General features: G+C 38.2%; 1 protein-coding gene across 3 annotated transcripts in view; it reads left to right on the top strand.

The window, feature by feature from the left end:
- The window catches only part of LOC136882304 (uncharacterized), a 124,999-nt gene that overhangs the window by 90,121 nt on the left and 17,943 nt on the right, over nucleotides 1-16,935 (top strand). For all 3 annotated transcript variants that reach the window (XM_067154878.2, XM_067154877.2, XM_067154876.2), the window contains exons 7-9: nucleotides 8,990-9,085; nucleotides 10,473-10,578; nucleotides 14,337-14,377. In XM_067154878.2, the coding sequence (XP_067010979.2) occupies nucleotides 8,990-9,085; nucleotides 10,473-10,578; nucleotides 14,337-14,377 (243 nt within the window). The remainder of the gene's footprint in view (nucleotides 1-8,989; nucleotides 9,086-10,472; nucleotides 10,579-14,336; nucleotides 14,378-16,935) is intronic.

Below are 16,935 nucleotides of genomic sequence, written 5' to 3'. Positions count from 1 at the left end.
CATTCAACAACCACAAAAACTTTCAACAAAAATGGCAAGGATACTATTTAAAACAGCTATAGCACCAATAGCAACTTAAGGAATCCATATAATCTGGGATAAACTCAAAATGAATGACTTGATAACGCTAGGGAAAGTTAAAGTTCGTTAGATGAAACAAATCCTGGGTATCAGAAAGACAACACCATCAAACTGACCCCATGTCTTACTAAAAAAAAAAAAAAAAAAAAAAAAAAAAGAAAGAAACTTTCTTCATAGAAGACATCAGAATGCAGATACACCTGCCAAACACTAAGGCCTGCGAGAACACATTCTAAATTCTCATAGAAAAACGCAGCTATATCTGGAACGACTTTTATTTAACAGACGCCATAATGACGGATGATCGGAAACAAGCAAATTACGACCTTCGACACATAATACCATGATATGCCGCACATGGTTTTCATTAAAAGTTCTGCCAAAATAAGAGATTTCATCACCCGAATGAAAATTGTATGTGTGAATCATGCAATGAACACTGTGAACAATATCATGCAAATATCTGCAGTAGAAGACAAATATCAATAACAAAAGTAGGACTAGAGTAATGTAATTTAGTGTTTGCTCAATAGGATTGAGGTCGGATGATGTTCGGGAGTCAGGCAAACGTCCTCATATCTCTGGAGTGTTCATCGAACCAGTTGGCTGCAGTTTGGGAGCAATGGGATGCTCCTGAATGAAATGTGGACACTTTATTCGACAATAATTCAAGAAAAGTGGTTTCTGGTGACTTTGAATGTACTATTTGTTAGTGTAAACAACTGAGGGCAATCCATGGATCGAAACTAGTCTTGCATATATATACAATTTAGATTTAAATAAATAAATTCTACGACCTATATAGTATTGATTAGTTGGGAACGTCAAAACTTCGTAATTATTAGTTAAAACGTTTCTTCTGGTTTGGTGTTCTTTTTAAAGTATTTTATCAACTTAATATTTATTTTTTCAAGGCTGAGGTAGGCCCAGTAGGGCCGGAATATGTACTTTTAATGTGTTTTTACTTGACATTTATTCATTTATTGTATTGTCCAAGGTGGACTAATTACATATTTTTCGTTGGATGCTTTACCCTCTAAATTAATTTCAAAATTTATCACGTGTTCACTGGCTGAAAAGCAACACTTGTTCACAAACCAAATTCCAATGTGTTCTTGTTGATCTTGTTCTTTTTCTTTAATATATAAATCATGCTTAGATATTTTGTTATTTTTATAGGCATCATTTCTAGTGTGAAGTGAAGCTGTGCAATTGAAGACATCATGCTCATTTGTCAACTCATGAACATGCAGCAGGCAGTCATCTCCATCTGATTCACTCCATTCTCTACATCATTTCATGTCGTCTACTTCACTGTATTTAAATCACTATCATATAACTAGATGTTTCATGTAGACACAATATGTGCTTTTGAGCTTATGCCACGTCAAGAAAACAAGGTGAAACTCTTTATGTTTCGCAGAGAATTTGTATAATGTATACATTATTGTAGAAGACTTCATCATGAACAGTCCAGATTTTCTTCTGAAGACTTGGAGCAAAGTTCTCTGCGAAACGTGGAGAGTTTCCCCTTGTTTTCTTGACGTGGCAAAAGCCTGATGCCTACAAGTACGAGCCGTGAAAGCATCAGTGTTAACATTAGATGGTTGTTGTACAGTACATACCTGTAATTTGCAATAAAGATTAATTTAAGTAATGGAAAGGATCAAACAAGTGACAGATCAAGTCGTGTATAGAAAGGTAAGAGTTATGCCTCTGGCTGTTCATAATGACAAGCCGAGAGAGTGTCTCGTGCCTACCGCACGTGGTGATGACTGTGTTCCATGCGCCTGCTGCAGCTGAAGATCAGCTAATAGTCAAACTGTCATATCTCAGGAATTTGCTGACAAATTACAATGATTATTTTTGACTGATTTGGTTTGAGTTCTTTTGTGTCCTTACAGATCGTTTTGTAAACTATAAAAATGAAATATCAATTGCATTTGCAATGTAATTTACTAAATGTACAGGGTCCGGCAGAAACATTATACCATTTTAGTATAGGTCCTGTAGTAACACTAAATAGGGAATGTAAACGACTAGAGTGGTAATTTATAGGTAACACAGAAGAGCCAACTATTACGGATTGTCTGTAATTATTACGGATTTCACCTCACGATTATGGAATTTCAGTCAAAGGGGAAATTATTACGGAAAAGCTAACATTATCACGAAAAAATAATTGTCTACGGAAAAACAGAATAGAAGGGAAAATGTTCAGTTCTTTCGAGCCTTTCTCCTAAATCTTCTTCGTTTGAATGCTTGTGAGTTGGAAACCGTACTTATTCGATTGTGACTTCCTTTTGCTACCAATAAGCATTGTAAAATTCATTGTGAATGAAGAAGGTCAGGTGCTGCTCTTCTCCACTATAAATCCTTCATTAATATTGTATTTGCTATGTTAAGTGTACCTGACAGTTGACAGAAAGATTGAGAAAAAAGGGAGGCCTACATTAAGCACATCTGCACTGGAATCGCGTATGGTTCATAAGACAAAAATGTCATCACAGTGGGAAGGATGCTTCAAGGAAAACTGCACTGAAAAACAGCTGCTGTGTGAGAAACCAGAACAAGGAATGTTTTATCATAGAACTTGCAGGTTGTGTGCAAGTGTTATTATGTAATATGATACACTTTCAAATAGATTGGTAGAGTGAAGGGCAAAAGGGGTGTCATTATCGAGATGGAAGGAGCATGCTTTGGACTTGTCTCGAAATTTTTCTCAGGGGCGGAGGGCGATTACTTATAATCCACTTCAGATGTTGGCACCTCTGGTAACATAATGCCATTTTATGACGCAATTCATGTTTTATCACATCTTCTAGATAACCACCGTCCCTTGCGATGCACGCGTAGAGTTGATGAACAAAGCTGTTCATTACTTTCGCCTGCATTTCAGGTGGAATTGCCTGGACCTCTTCACGAATGAGTCGTCTTAGAGTCTCTAAGTTGGGGATACGTGATGTAAACACTTGTCCCTTGTGATAGGCCCACAGAAAGAAATTGCAAGCACTCAAGTCGGGGTATCTGGCCAGCCATGGTATGTCCCTGAAACGTGAGATATATCTTCCCACGAACACAGTATGTAACATTGCCATCGTGTCTGGGTATACGCAGTTGCCACATCTTGCTGGAAATAGTGATATCAAATTAACGCTCTGTCTCTGTAATTCAGGAAGGTTGTCAGTAGGCCTCTGTAACGTTCCAAGTTCACCGTGACTGCATTTCCGTGTTGATCCTCAAAAAAGGAGGGTGCAATAATCCTGGAAGCAGAAACACCGTGCCAAACCATGACTTTTGCACTATGGAGTGAATTTTCATGGAGTTCTTGTGGATTCACATTACTCCAGTATCCCATGTTTTGCTGGTTGACATAGCCTGTCAGTTCAAAGTGTGCCCATTCTCGTCTATGAAGTCAATACAGAATTGTTTCCGGGAGGCATAGCCACGCTGCAATAACTTAAGTCACCTGCATTTTGTACAGATGATAAGCTAAATCATTGTGGAGAATACAGCGCACACTTCTGCCTGATGTGTGTAAAACTGCAGCTTGTTTTTTTTTACCGAATGCCTAGGACTCCTGTCTGTCAATAACATTCCGTAGTCTCTCGATGTTTTTTGGCGTCCGCACTGTCCTTGGCTTTCCCGGTGGCTTCTTATTCATGGCACTTACGGTAGCACAAAACTGCTCAACCCACTTCGGCATTGTGTGCTGTTCTGGTACTCTCCCATGTTGAACTGTTACCGAAACTTCCACTGTGTAGCTACCACACTGTCACCACTTGTGAAATATGCTTCAGTCACAAAAGCGCAATGCGTCGCAGTCCAACTCTCCATGGTAACTAAAATCACATCCTTCCCTACTCAGTTTTATCCCCACTGCAGGGCTGTACATGCTACCAACTGTTGAAAGTGGTGTATTGTTTCTGCCGGACCCTGTACATCAGTGTGATTGATATTTTTGGGTCAGGTCAGGTAATCCTTTTTATCTGCATCCGCAAAATAATTTTAAGTATATACCAAATTCGACTCTCTGACATCTCAAAAATGTAAAGCTGGATAGTTTTAGTTGAGAGTTTCTAGTATTCTTTCAAATAATATTTTAAGTCTCTATGATCACTAGTCTTGATACAATGATCATATTGTTTGAAGGCTGTGATGTGGTAGTGCGGTTTCACAATGGGGATGTTCTTCAGTGAGTAGTAATATTATAATATAACAGTCATTATGGCACTATCAACATCCTCTTTTTGTAAAATAGAAAAATGACAGTAAGGAAAATAAACAAAAATATCCAGTCAGTTCTTTGATTCCGGTTCCAGTCCTTCAATACCACTCATTCCTTCTTCATCTGAAGCTTGAGCATAATCATGAAATATATAATCACTGTCACTGCCGCCATTGATTCTGAAGCAGAGACTCAATTTCTGGCTCCATTGAAGCTTCGTTTTTCATGTATTCTTGTAGCCTAGCTGAAGCCAATTGACAGATTGATTCGAGAACCTTGTACTGACTGACAGAGCATCTCAACTAGTGCACCATCACCGGTTTTCTCATCCACTTCCCTCCTAGGCTAAGCCAGGCTCGCTCGCTCTTCCTGCTGAGAAGTTGAGGGACGTTATGGAATGAGCATACCTTTAAGTAATGTGCCTCCCTCTTAGCAATAGACATCTTGGATTGCCAAGGCACATAATTGCACCAAGATTTGGACCTCTGTGCGCTATGATACATACCAGAATATCTTGGTGTTATGCTGGACACAGCCCTCTCGTTCCAAATCCACCCAAATATAGTCAACACTACCCGGAAAGTACAGTCTTGAGTAAACCTAATTAGGAAACTCTCAAGCACAGCTTGGGGACCAGATGACATCAGTCCTTAGTGTTTGATCAATTACACCACCCTGTTCATCATTATCATCTTCATTTCCCATTTTCAGCTTCCCGGGATGGGTTGTGAATCAAGGACCTCCATCGCTGCCTCTCTCTCCACCACTCTTCTCCCTTTTTAAGTTCATCTTCTGGTTTACCTCCTCTCTTCTGTATTTACTCCCACACTGAATCAATCCATCTCTTTTGGGGTCTTCCTCGTGGTCTCTTTCCTGTTAACTTCTCTGAACAAACTTTTTTCAGCACTCTCTCTTCTCCCATTCTCACCATGTGCCCATACCACTTTAGCTTTGTTGTTTATATCCTCTCTTGAAGTTTCAAGGTTCCTGTCCTTTTCCTTATCTCTTCATTTCTAATTCTATCCTTTCTGGTCTTGCCCTCGATACCTCTTAGGAATGTCATCTCCGCTGTCTGTATTCTTCTCCTCTCATTTTGTTGTAGGCCATGATCCAGCTGAATAAGTTAGTATGGGATTCTTAATAGGTTGAATATAATACTTTCTTACATTTCTTTGGGACATCTCGGTTCCACAGAATACCCCTTACACTTTGGTAGAAGCTGTTTGCTTGTATTCTTTTCCCAATTTCCTTGGTTATCTTTCCATCTTCTGTGATCACACTTCCCAAGTACTTGAAACCACTTCCAGAATTTTACCATTCAGTTTTATCTTTCCCGTTCCTTCCTTCCTTCCTTCCTTCCTTCCTTCCTTCCTTCCTTCCTTCCTTCCTTCCCCTTGTCATCACTATTGTTTTACTTTTTTCTGTGCTTACTTTCATCCCAAAATTTTCTGTCTCTTGATTCCATACATCTACTTGTTTTTGCACTTCCGTTTCATCTTTACCCCATATCATTATATCATCTGCAAACAACATGGCTTTTGTTGGCTGTCTTCCCAATCTCTGTTTAATGTTCTTATGAATTTCATCCATGACTAGGATGAATAGTATTTGGGATAGTACACTTCCCTGTCAGAGACCCGTTTGTCACGGTAATTTTCTACTCTCTTTACTGGAAGGCTATGAAGAAGAGATGATTAGGAAGGAGCAGAGTATTGTATCAGCATTAGAATTCATCACAGTTTGGGTCCCATTCACACAGACGTGCAGGTCACCTGTCAGGGTTCAATTATAAAAGTACGAGTCTTTATTCAATCCTCCCATTCAATAAACTCTATGAGGGGGGTCAAATGTTTATGTCGATGTTAAAAAGAATCATACATGTTTCAGTTAACACGTTCGCGGCCGCTCGGATATCGGCAACCATTACCGTGGTACCGTAATACTTTTTTTGTTTAAAGGAGTTCATTTCTGTGTCCTTATGCAGTTTAGATTATTTTAATTATTTCAGTATTATTTATGTGCATACGAGACATGACGCACGCTGCGTCGGCAGCACTACCGATGAGCTTTTCGCCTTCGGTGCCGTTTGACGCAGCATGTGCGACATGACTGGTAATGAAGTGGAACAAGGAAAATAATGTTTTGTTCAATTGTAGAACTTATTTACAACAGAAAAATAAGTTTTTGAACATTTCAAACAAAAATACTATACAGTAGAATCTTATTATTGCTGTCTGAACAATGTATACTTACATTACTCCATAAGCTGTACAATGTAACTAGTCAATACAGTGTGCTACTTTTCAATGACACTTCCTCGCAAAAATAACTCTTCTGCAAATGTGTTACATTCAGTTACAGTGTTATTCAGCAAGTTGTCATCTGCAAGTAAGCTAAAATAATCAATAGGTTTCGTGTCACTTGGCAGTGGAACGTCCATTCCCGGCCGACCAATAAAGTTTATTTGTTTCATTGAGGACAGATCTGAACTCCAAGAAATGACCCCTGAAATATTGTCCATGTTACTTGGCAAGAAAATCAGAGATGAGATGCTACTTACGTCTTCCTCATCTTCTGTAATGTGAGAATTGGGAGTAGACACTCGACACACACATCCATGATTAAAGTTCTCACTCAGGTGGCTACAGTCAGTTTTCACACTGTCATCACTGTCGTCACTATTAATGCTGTCACTGTCACTAGCGTTCAGGAGAGCTTCCAGACTGTGATCATTAATTGCGAATCACCTGTTCATCCCGCTTCTTCCGGTGAGAAGGTTCTGAAACTTCACTGTTCCCTTTTGACATCGCTGAAATTTATGCCGAATTTTAATGGCTACAGAGATTGTAACTAACAATTGATCTGATGCCCGGATGGCGCATATGTTTAATAACACCTTAACAGTGCACAGATAAGAGGTCTGTTTGTTTATATACATAATGGTGGAAATACGAGCTTTAATATTTTGCGTGGAATGTGACGCACGTGTGTCATCTTCGGCACTGAGTGAAAGTGGAGTCATGACGCATATGTGTCGTCATCGGCCACGAACGTGTTAACATTGTACTTAACTAAAAGTTTTGGACACAGTATAAAAAGTTCTTAGCTAATGATAGATTACACATTTCAGCTCAAGCTGATATAATTTAAATTTTTTAAATTTATATCATTCTTTATGTTAGGACAAGTGCTAAAGAACTAAATTGTCTTGTAAAAATATAAAAACAAACTGAAGAAGTCAGTCTCCAGTTCAGTTAAAAGATTTGAATGTTAAAAATGTATACATTTTTTAGTACATGATAAAACATTACTTTAATACATATTATACATGTGGGATAGACATTGCTCTAAAATTTAGACAATGTATTCTCTTGTCTTGCATATAAAATCAATTATGTTAATTGCTTGTTCTTCTTTGTGTGTGCAAATAATTCTTAGTATTTCTTAGATGGTATTTAAAAGTGTCAGTGTGGTGAGGAGGTTGCGTTCAACTAAGAGTGTAGTAAAGGGCAGTGATAGCAATGCTATTGCAAACCTTACATTACTCATTACATTTAGGTAGTCATAATTAAGGCCACATCCACTTGCTTCCCACTCCTAGTCCTTTCCCATCCCTATCTATGTTGGTGCGAAGTAAAGAAACTTGTTTTTAAAAAAGCAACATCATTATGCGTACTTCCTTGCACAACTCTGACACTTCATGTTTGAATGTGGCAGTTGTACGGGAAGTTTCTCCCTCTGCCCAAGCAGCCGCTAAATTATGTGCTGCCTACTGTAGTACATGCCATGGGTTTCCTTTTCTCCCAGTTTGCCCAAGTTTGAATCTCAATTCTATCACAAGAATGTACACAGTAAGATCTATTTACCACAATGTAACAATCTTCCGTTGCAATATGAGGTTATTGATATCAAAAGAAACAATTTCTAGTTACCCAAAATTTTCAGTAGGAGTAGATTTTTGTTTACTATATTTTTTCTAAATAGAGTATGCTGACTATTCTTGATTGTAAACAATCAGCTAATACTGTATATGAGAATAGTATGGAACATTAATGGTTTTCTTCCTAGTTGAGATAGCTCCTTTTAATACTAAGTATTGGAGTTGTGTGAATGTTGCACCATTTGACACCAACACATCGCCCCTGCTGCTAAAGTGTGAGAGTATTTTCAAAGAGCTAGTCTCATTAGAAATGAGATCATTATGATGACCTTTCCTTGAATGCATAAATTTTATCAATTAAAGACATTTAGACAAAGCAGCATTGATTCTGTAAATCAGTTCCAAACTTAAGAAAAATAGCATTATCCATTATGTTAATAAAATAGACCAATTAAACTGAAATCTTCAAAAGGTCACCAAAACATCCTTGCATTATCACAGAATGATGAGAATGGCAGCAGCTTGTTAGTATCTTGCAAGATTTTCTGTTTGAGTGTAATGGAGCACAAAGGTTGTATTTGCTACTTTAAAGCCTTTGAAACAGTCATATTTGAAACTAATAAATATAACAGTTTTGTAGAGGGCTAATAGTAGAATAAAAAGCAGTCAACATATTAATTTTGAAAACAAGTAGATTTTACTGCATGTGATTCCAATAGCCTGATATTTAATAGGGTGCTTCAAATATTGTTCCTTGCTGGTAAACTGATAATTCGTTTTTTCTTGTCTGTTGTGATCAGTACCAAGGATCAAGCCCAGTTGTCTCGGCCGTCCGCAGGGTGATGACACACCACCTCCTCCGTACAGTTCCTCACCGCTCCTTGCTTCAGCCCCTGGTAAGTATAAGATCTGGTGTTGAGCAATGCATTTGGACTCTGAATAAACTTTCTGCTGGGAGTCTAGCTCGAGACTGCTATAATCCTGATTGACAAACTTGCCTTAATTTCACTTCTTCAAGTCCAGTGATCATGCACTGCAGCTGCTTACAGACAGGACTACTGGTTACACAACACACGATGACTGTTCCTTGGTTTGACTCAAGAGACAGCTCAGTAATTCAGAGAGTTAAATACATTGAGCTACTTAATGCTGTCAGGTAGACAACAGTTTAACAGTCCTAGCCAGCACTACAATATTCCACTCGATGACAACGTTTAACACTGCTCCATTTGTATTAAAATCACTGTTCCGCATAGAGTCCAAGGCATTCTACACAGTATTCCCTTCAGTACGCGACTGTACACCGACTCCAGTGTGACACTGACCAACACTACTACAGCTGTCCTCAATCCAGTAACTGACGCACCACTCTACTATAACAACAGCTCTTTGTTCAGACTGGTGGGACACTAGTGACGGCGAACACTGCTGTTGCCCCTCACCCCAACACACTGATTCTAACTCCAACTCTGACCGACTGTCCGTGGGTAGCCTCCTTTCTATAGCTCAGGTGATGAGTATCGGAATATTTGCATTGTGGCTAGAGATGGAACATTCTTGTAGCACCTCTAAGAAACTTGTGGGGAAACCAGACGAGGAGAACAATACATGGACTGGCTGGCCGGGTGGAAGCTCTCTTATCGTCTGACTTACTGGTACCTTCCACAAAGTACCGAAAGGGCTGACACATAACAATATTGGTATGCTTTTTCGCTCCGTGAGGGAAACTTTGTTAAGGTGGAAGGCTGGGGCAATGAGAGAAAATGGGTAGACAAGCGAAAGGGAATGCAAAAGAGAATAATATACCTATTCCCCAACTTTACACCTCCAAATTTTGAAAAATATGCTGGGATTATCCGCGTATATATAATACTTTAGTTCAGCTTCCTACCCTTGCAATGTGGGGATAATAAAGTACACATAAGCATAATGTTCTGCATAACTTCAAATTACAGAAAAATATTGTATATCTGGGCTCAAAATATCCTTATAGATGTCAAAAACATAGAGTAATAGAACTTAGTTATAGAAAAAAATCTAAGACTGTGGGGAAACAAAAATATCTTATAGTTATAGAAATTTGACAGTATTTATGCTGTCCTGCTTCACAGTCTGAATTTAGAAATTCTTCCCTCAGGTTTGTTGCCATCTTGAGTTTTAGGACCCCTTGATTTGTCATGCCTTTTTTCACTTTTTAATGCCTACCTTTTGTACATTGCTTACAGAACCTCCCTTGTTCATTTATAAGTTGTCTCTTTATTGTGTCTTATGTTTGTTTTTTAGTGATGTCAGAAGAAGCTACCAACCAACTTGAGGTTGTCGGGATGAAGGAAAACCTCGCACTACAACATGCTGTTCCCTTCAGAGACCCCTGTTTCCCGTATAACGGGTATGTACAAGGAAATTGTCATTAATGGCATTTAAGCACTGTAGGATCAGAATCACCATGTTCTCTTTAGCTTTCTGAAATACTGCTTAGTGTAGGGTGATCCATGGTCACATAGCTTATTCTGAAGATGCTTTGGGCGAATTATGTCATTAATAATTATAATAATCTTACAATAAATGTTCTATATCAGGACTTTTCAATGAATTTTCTCATTGGCCACTTAGAAAAAAGTTATGATAGGTTGGCTGCATCTACTGATTACGAAGACATAGCTTACGTATATAATCTCTTTTTCTTTCTTTAGGTGGTAGAAAGAAGTATGATAGGAAAGAGAAGGAAAGACAGATTGTGAAATGAAGAAAGGCAAGGTTCCTTTTGAAACGCTTAGTGTGTTTATAATTAATTACAAGGCATAAGCCCTAAATATACTTCATGAATAGTATGTTCTTGTGGATCTACAAACTCTTGTCGAGCTACAAGAGGAAATTAACACCTTAAGAACCACCTTTGAGAGCAACGGTTACAGCAGAGCTTTGATCTCAACGGTTCTGAAATCGACGCGTAACCGGACGTCTGTTAAGGAAAAAGATGTAAAAGGAACTGCTTACCTACCTTACATACATAACACAACAGATCGTATTGCTAAAATCTTACATAGGTACCATGTACGAAATGTTTTTGGAACATCAATTAAGATTAGGGAGCTCCTGCGACCAACTAAGGACAGTTTGCCTAAATTGCAACAACCTGGTATCTACAGAGTTCCCTGCACTTGTGGCAAGGTTTGTATTGGGCAGACTTCGAGTATGGTATGTTCTCGCATCAAAGAACATAATAGGTGTATCAGACTCAACCAACCTGATAAATCAGCTGTTGCTGATCATGCCTTAACACTTGGTCATGATGTCTTGTTCCAAGAAGTGGATGTTCTTGCCCGTATAAAGCAATATCGCCCAAGAATTATCAGGGAGGCAGTTGAAATACGTAAACACGCAGATAATTTCAACCGCGATACAAGCTACAACCTCAGTGAATCATGGCTACCTATTAGCAGAACCATTAGAGAATGATGCTTTACTGTTGCCATTTGTTCTCTCTTAACATGGGGCTAAAATGGCATCCCTTTTACATCTTAGGACACCATTTTAAGTTCCTTGTTGCTTTCTCCTAGCAACCTTTAATGCGCCGTTTCATTTCTCTGTTGTCTCCTGATGAAGAAAGGCAAGGTTCCTTGTGAAATGCCTAGAGTGTGTTTATAATTAATTACACAGTATAAGCCCAAAATATACTTCATGAATAGTTACACGGGCTGTGAAAGTCTAAATGATAATATAGTTTCTCATTGTTCACCCTTGATTTTCCTATTTCAACACACTGCGCAGTCATGGATGTTGCTTTTCTCATTAGAATAAATGAAATGTGGTTTCCCATTCAGCCCTTCACACGTGTCACGTGTTGATTGACGACCTTGCTTCGCTGATCCTCATGCAGACCTTTTCTCGGCTCTTAGTTCTTCCACCAATTTTCTCGTAACTTCTTCACAAATATGCAAGGAAAACACAATACCACTGGCAGATTTTCAGCTGCATCAACAATGTCTGTATCGCTCAAGTAAGTTATTAAGAAGGAACTCAAAAAATGGTTCTGTTTTCAGTGTGATTTCACAAAAACTAGATATGGGTACCACTCAGTGTATGTCTACACGGTAACCAAATTCTTGTCATATTCTTTGGATCATATCTGCAGATACAGTGGTTAAAACTGTAATCCTGCGCTTGAGTTCTTCGACATTTGGAGCTAAAGGTCGCACTAAACACAATCTTCGATGTGTCCTCATAAGAAGAAGTTGTGGGGAGTTAGAGTAGATCCGGGAGGCCAGTGGTCATAACATTTATCATCATTCCCTGCTCGAGTGATCCAGCATTGAGGTAGTGTTCAGAAAATTTGCCAGAACTTGCCACATTTACAAAACGCAGGAACTACGAGTACTGGCTAGAGAATTCCATCACACATAAAGCACGCTCTTCGCCAGAAATCACTATCTTTCTAAACCTCAATTGCAGTGATTACGAGCATTGGCTGTAACATTCAAACAAAACTATTTGAGTCCTGACTCCACTTCACTCAGAAACCACCAACAGAGCTCAACACGTGAAGATTCGTTCTAGGCTTTCCTTCACTCGAGCAACGTTTTTCGGTGTTCGAAGGTATAGACCTGCAACATGTTACAGCAACCGATTGGTGCATCAAAATCTCTGTTTCCAGCATTTCCTGTGATGAGCTGTTCTCCTGTTCATTAATAAGGATCAATTCCGTGTCAGTCATATAAATATTTTCTTGGCCAGTCTTATTTTTCCCACCTGGTACTACAGCCTACACCATCCGTTCTGTTTTCAGGTTTGTCCTTGTCTCCTCTTTTGTTCGCCTCTTCTTCACATACTGACCTGTTATTGTGTTTATCCTGTTTTGTGTTCCTTTTAACTCTTTCTGCTCTAACTGTGAGCATAGCTTACAGCGGGCAAAATTACGTTCACACCGCTCTGCGAGCATAGCCCGTAGTAAGGTTTGACAATTCGCTGCAAATCGAGAACGAGCTATGCACACATTCTGCCGACTATATCGTGCTTCTTCATGCGTTACTTATGCGAGTATTTCAACAGATGGCAGTATTGTCTAAGTCTTACAATTAACAATCTAATTGACGAGTGTGCATTAGTAGGTGTTGTCACTGAATGTGCTCTAAAACATGGCGTTTTGCGGCAAGCAAGTGCTTGATAAGTTATATTTTAGATATTTTATGTAATCGTAATCCCTCACATCTATAAAACAGAAAACTTGACCAGTATGTAGATATTCTTACGTATTCGGGCAGTTATGAAACGCGCAGGAACATGCGGTAAACTGTAAAATGAATTCCAATAATAATGAAATACCAAATGTTGTTTCAAATTCCTATTTGGATGTCAATATTTCCATTTGTGAATAAAATTACAATTACATGCCTTCAATATCATCTTCGCTAACATCACCTTCCAAGCCAGTTTCGTCACATAAAAATATATAAATAAAATTTCATAAGAGCTCCCATTTCCGCTGTTCTTATTACTGTTATTATTATTATTATTATTATTATTATTATTATTATTATTATTATTGAACAGTTACTATTTTATATAATTTTCATTATTATTGTTGTTTTGTAATTGCAATGCACATTTTACATGATCAGTCTAGGGAAAATATAACAGTATTTCAGAAAACTGTACTTAATAATCTTCAGTGATAGCTGATGTGAAACAAACAACATTTTTTAAAACTAGATGTTCAAACAAGCACAAAGAAAAAAGAATTGTGCAAAATATCTCCTATAGGTACAGAGATATAATCTTTTTCAAATCCTTAGAAATTCCCAGTCCAGAAAGTTTTTTTTTAGGGATATTCAGGCCCAGAGCAGAATGGGTTAATGTTCCTGTCCCTCCGTGTATGACATAAGAGAAAATATCAAAGGAATAGAGAAAAGGATATTTTATGTATTTGTCATTGATTACATTCAGGTTTCTTGAACACTAAAAGAGAGAAAGAAACGTTGGGCAGCTGTCAAAAAAAAGGAATCAAGTGGCTAACTTAAATAGCTAAGCTGTTATAAACTTTAATCCAACATTGCATTTTTAGGTAAATGGACTTTGCATTAAAAGGATTAATTTAGGAATTTAACAATTAGAATTCTTGTTGTTAAACATCCCATTTTCTCATTTCAGGTATGACGAAGATGAGGAACATGAAGAGGAAGAAAATGAAGGTAAGCATTTTTATTACATCCCTCCGTTCACTTGTTTTTTTTTTATGCTGTATTTTTTGCATTTTTTAAAAAAGTCTTGTAAATTTTGCGAGAAAAATAAAACTAGTTGGGTTATACGTTATAATAACAATGCACTTTATTTCAAGGTACGTATATTTCTTACACTGAATTTTGTCACAATAAGTTGTTTTTTACTCTGCATATTGATGTAAATATTGTATATTTGTGCTAATTTTGTTTCCATCTAGGCTCTCTTTTGTTTGTTTTTTCATTTGCTCTTTCATATGTTTTTCAGCATTTTTTCAACTTATATTATGTAAGTTATTCCAACCCCCGTAATTTTTTTCACTGAAGATGGCTCAAGCGAGCCGAAACATGTTTGAATTTGTTTGCTCCGTCTAATGACGGAATATATGATGTATTGAATAGGAGGATACTCTCATTTTTCACCATTGTAAAGAGACAATTGGTCTCTAAAAATTGAGGAGATTGACACCTTTCTTGCTACATTGTATATATATATACATACAGAAAATAGCGAAGAAAGAACTACTGTTCTAGTGTATAAGAGATCATAGACACCCCATTTCTGTAATATAAATGGATTATATGAACTCTGGTGATGACAATAAAACCTAAGGTCAATCTCCGGTCAGATTCCGTTGTTGTGGTGTCACCAGTAGTGGCAGCAATCTAGTCGGCAAAACAGGCGTTCTGTGGAAATGTTCAAATTTTCATTTTCCAGAATGCATAGTGAGAACTTTTTGCGGCTATTAAGAACTCTTTTAGTTTTCGCCAGTATGAAATATATGCTTCTGAAACACTAAATTCTCTCTCCGTAGCTCGCTTCCTATTTTCTTGCACATGGACAATTACATTATCTTCAAAACTGGCTATATAACTTGTATTTACTGGCAGTCTACTGCTAGTCACAGAGCGCAATAGTAAATACACTTACCAAACTATTAACAGTTGCATAACATTTGCTTGGGCAGAGTCTGATTCCTGCCAGTTTATTGATCTTTTTATTTTCATTTTTTTTCTTGCCAGGAAATTTGTTTTCTGCTTTTTTAACCTTTCAGCTGCTATTCATTGACGATCTTAGCAATCGTTATGAGTAAGTTTTCAACTAATCCAAACTACTGTACGAGGGGAAGTCAATAAGTATCTGCAATCAATTCTTATAATTCAATACAAAAAGAGTACACACTTTATTTATATTGGTTTTTTTTTCATAGTAACCCAGTTTTTAATGCTCGTGGTCCATCGTTTTACAAGCTTTCTGGATACCCTCTGCAAAAAAGGATTTTTTGTTCCACATCAAGCCACATATGCACCGCTTCCTTCACCTGTTGATCGGAGCTGAATCGATGGCCTCTTAGAGTATTTTTAAGTGGACCAAAGAGATTGTAATCTGACGGGGTGAGATCGGGACTGTACGCAGGATGCTCCAACACCTCGAAACACAGCATCTGAAGAGTGAGAGCAGTATGGCCGGCGGTATGTGGACGCGCATTGTAATGCAACCAAAGAGCCCCTTCCAACAATAAACCTCTGCGTTTGTTGCAAATTGTAGGTTTCAGCTTGTTTACCAACATATCACTAATGTTCACTGTTTACAGTTTCCCCCTTTTCCTGGTAATGTTCCAGGATTGGCGCTTGAGAGTCCCAAAACACTGTGAGCATCACTTTTCCTGCAGAGGGTTAACTTGAATTTCAGTAGGGATTCAGGATGCTTCCATTCCATGCTCTGACGTTTGCTCTCTGGTTCGAAGTGATGAATTCTTTGTTAGCATGACGGTCCAGTAGGTGTTGACAGATTCTCACACGATTGCGCTTCTGCTCTTTACTTGAGTTGTTTTGGAACTCATCTCGAACAGACTTTGTGAACGTTAAGCCTGTTATGCATGATTTCATATGCAGAACCATGGCTAATGTGCATATGGTTTGCCATGTCATCAACAGTCACTCGTCTGTTATTCAGGATCATATCACGCTCTTGTTCAATATTGGCATCGGTTACTGCTGCAGATGGACGCCCGGATCATTCTTCATCCTTCACGCTCGTGCAACCCCATTCGAACTATTCAATCTACTGGTAAACAAACACTTCTGTGTGGCAAAGCATTGTCCCCGTATTGTGCTGAAAGTCTTCTATGAATTACCGCTCCTGGTACACCCTCAGACCACAAAAATGGATTACGGAACGCTGTTCTTTCTTGGTGCAAACAGAAAGTGGCCCAGCAATCTTTACATTGCAACAGCGCAAGCTGTACTGATCTGATAACGCTGAAACCCACCACAGACGTAGACAACAGTGCCATCTAGCGGCTGGTGAGCGCACAGTACCATAGAGCCAACCTAAAGACAATTAAAGCAAAATTGCTGATACTTATTGACTTGCCTACGTACATAAAAATGCAGAGATACTTGAGAGAAAAAATTAAAATATATGTGGTGTAATAAAGTAAGTTTATGTAGTAATTAGGATTTTGCTATTTTGGAAATGCAAGTGAATAATTTAAGGTTTGGTGAATATTTTTTAAGATAATTGCATT

Source organism: Anabrus simplex, chromosome 10 (genome assembly GCF_040414725.1).
Source record: "Anabrus simplex isolate iqAnaSimp1 chromosome 10, ASM4041472v1, whole genome shotgun sequence".
Lineage (NCBI taxonomy): Eukaryota > Metazoa > Arthropoda > Insecta > Orthoptera > Tettigoniidae > Anabrus > Anabrus simplex.
This window is presented reverse-complemented; position numbering and strand designations above follow the sequence as displayed.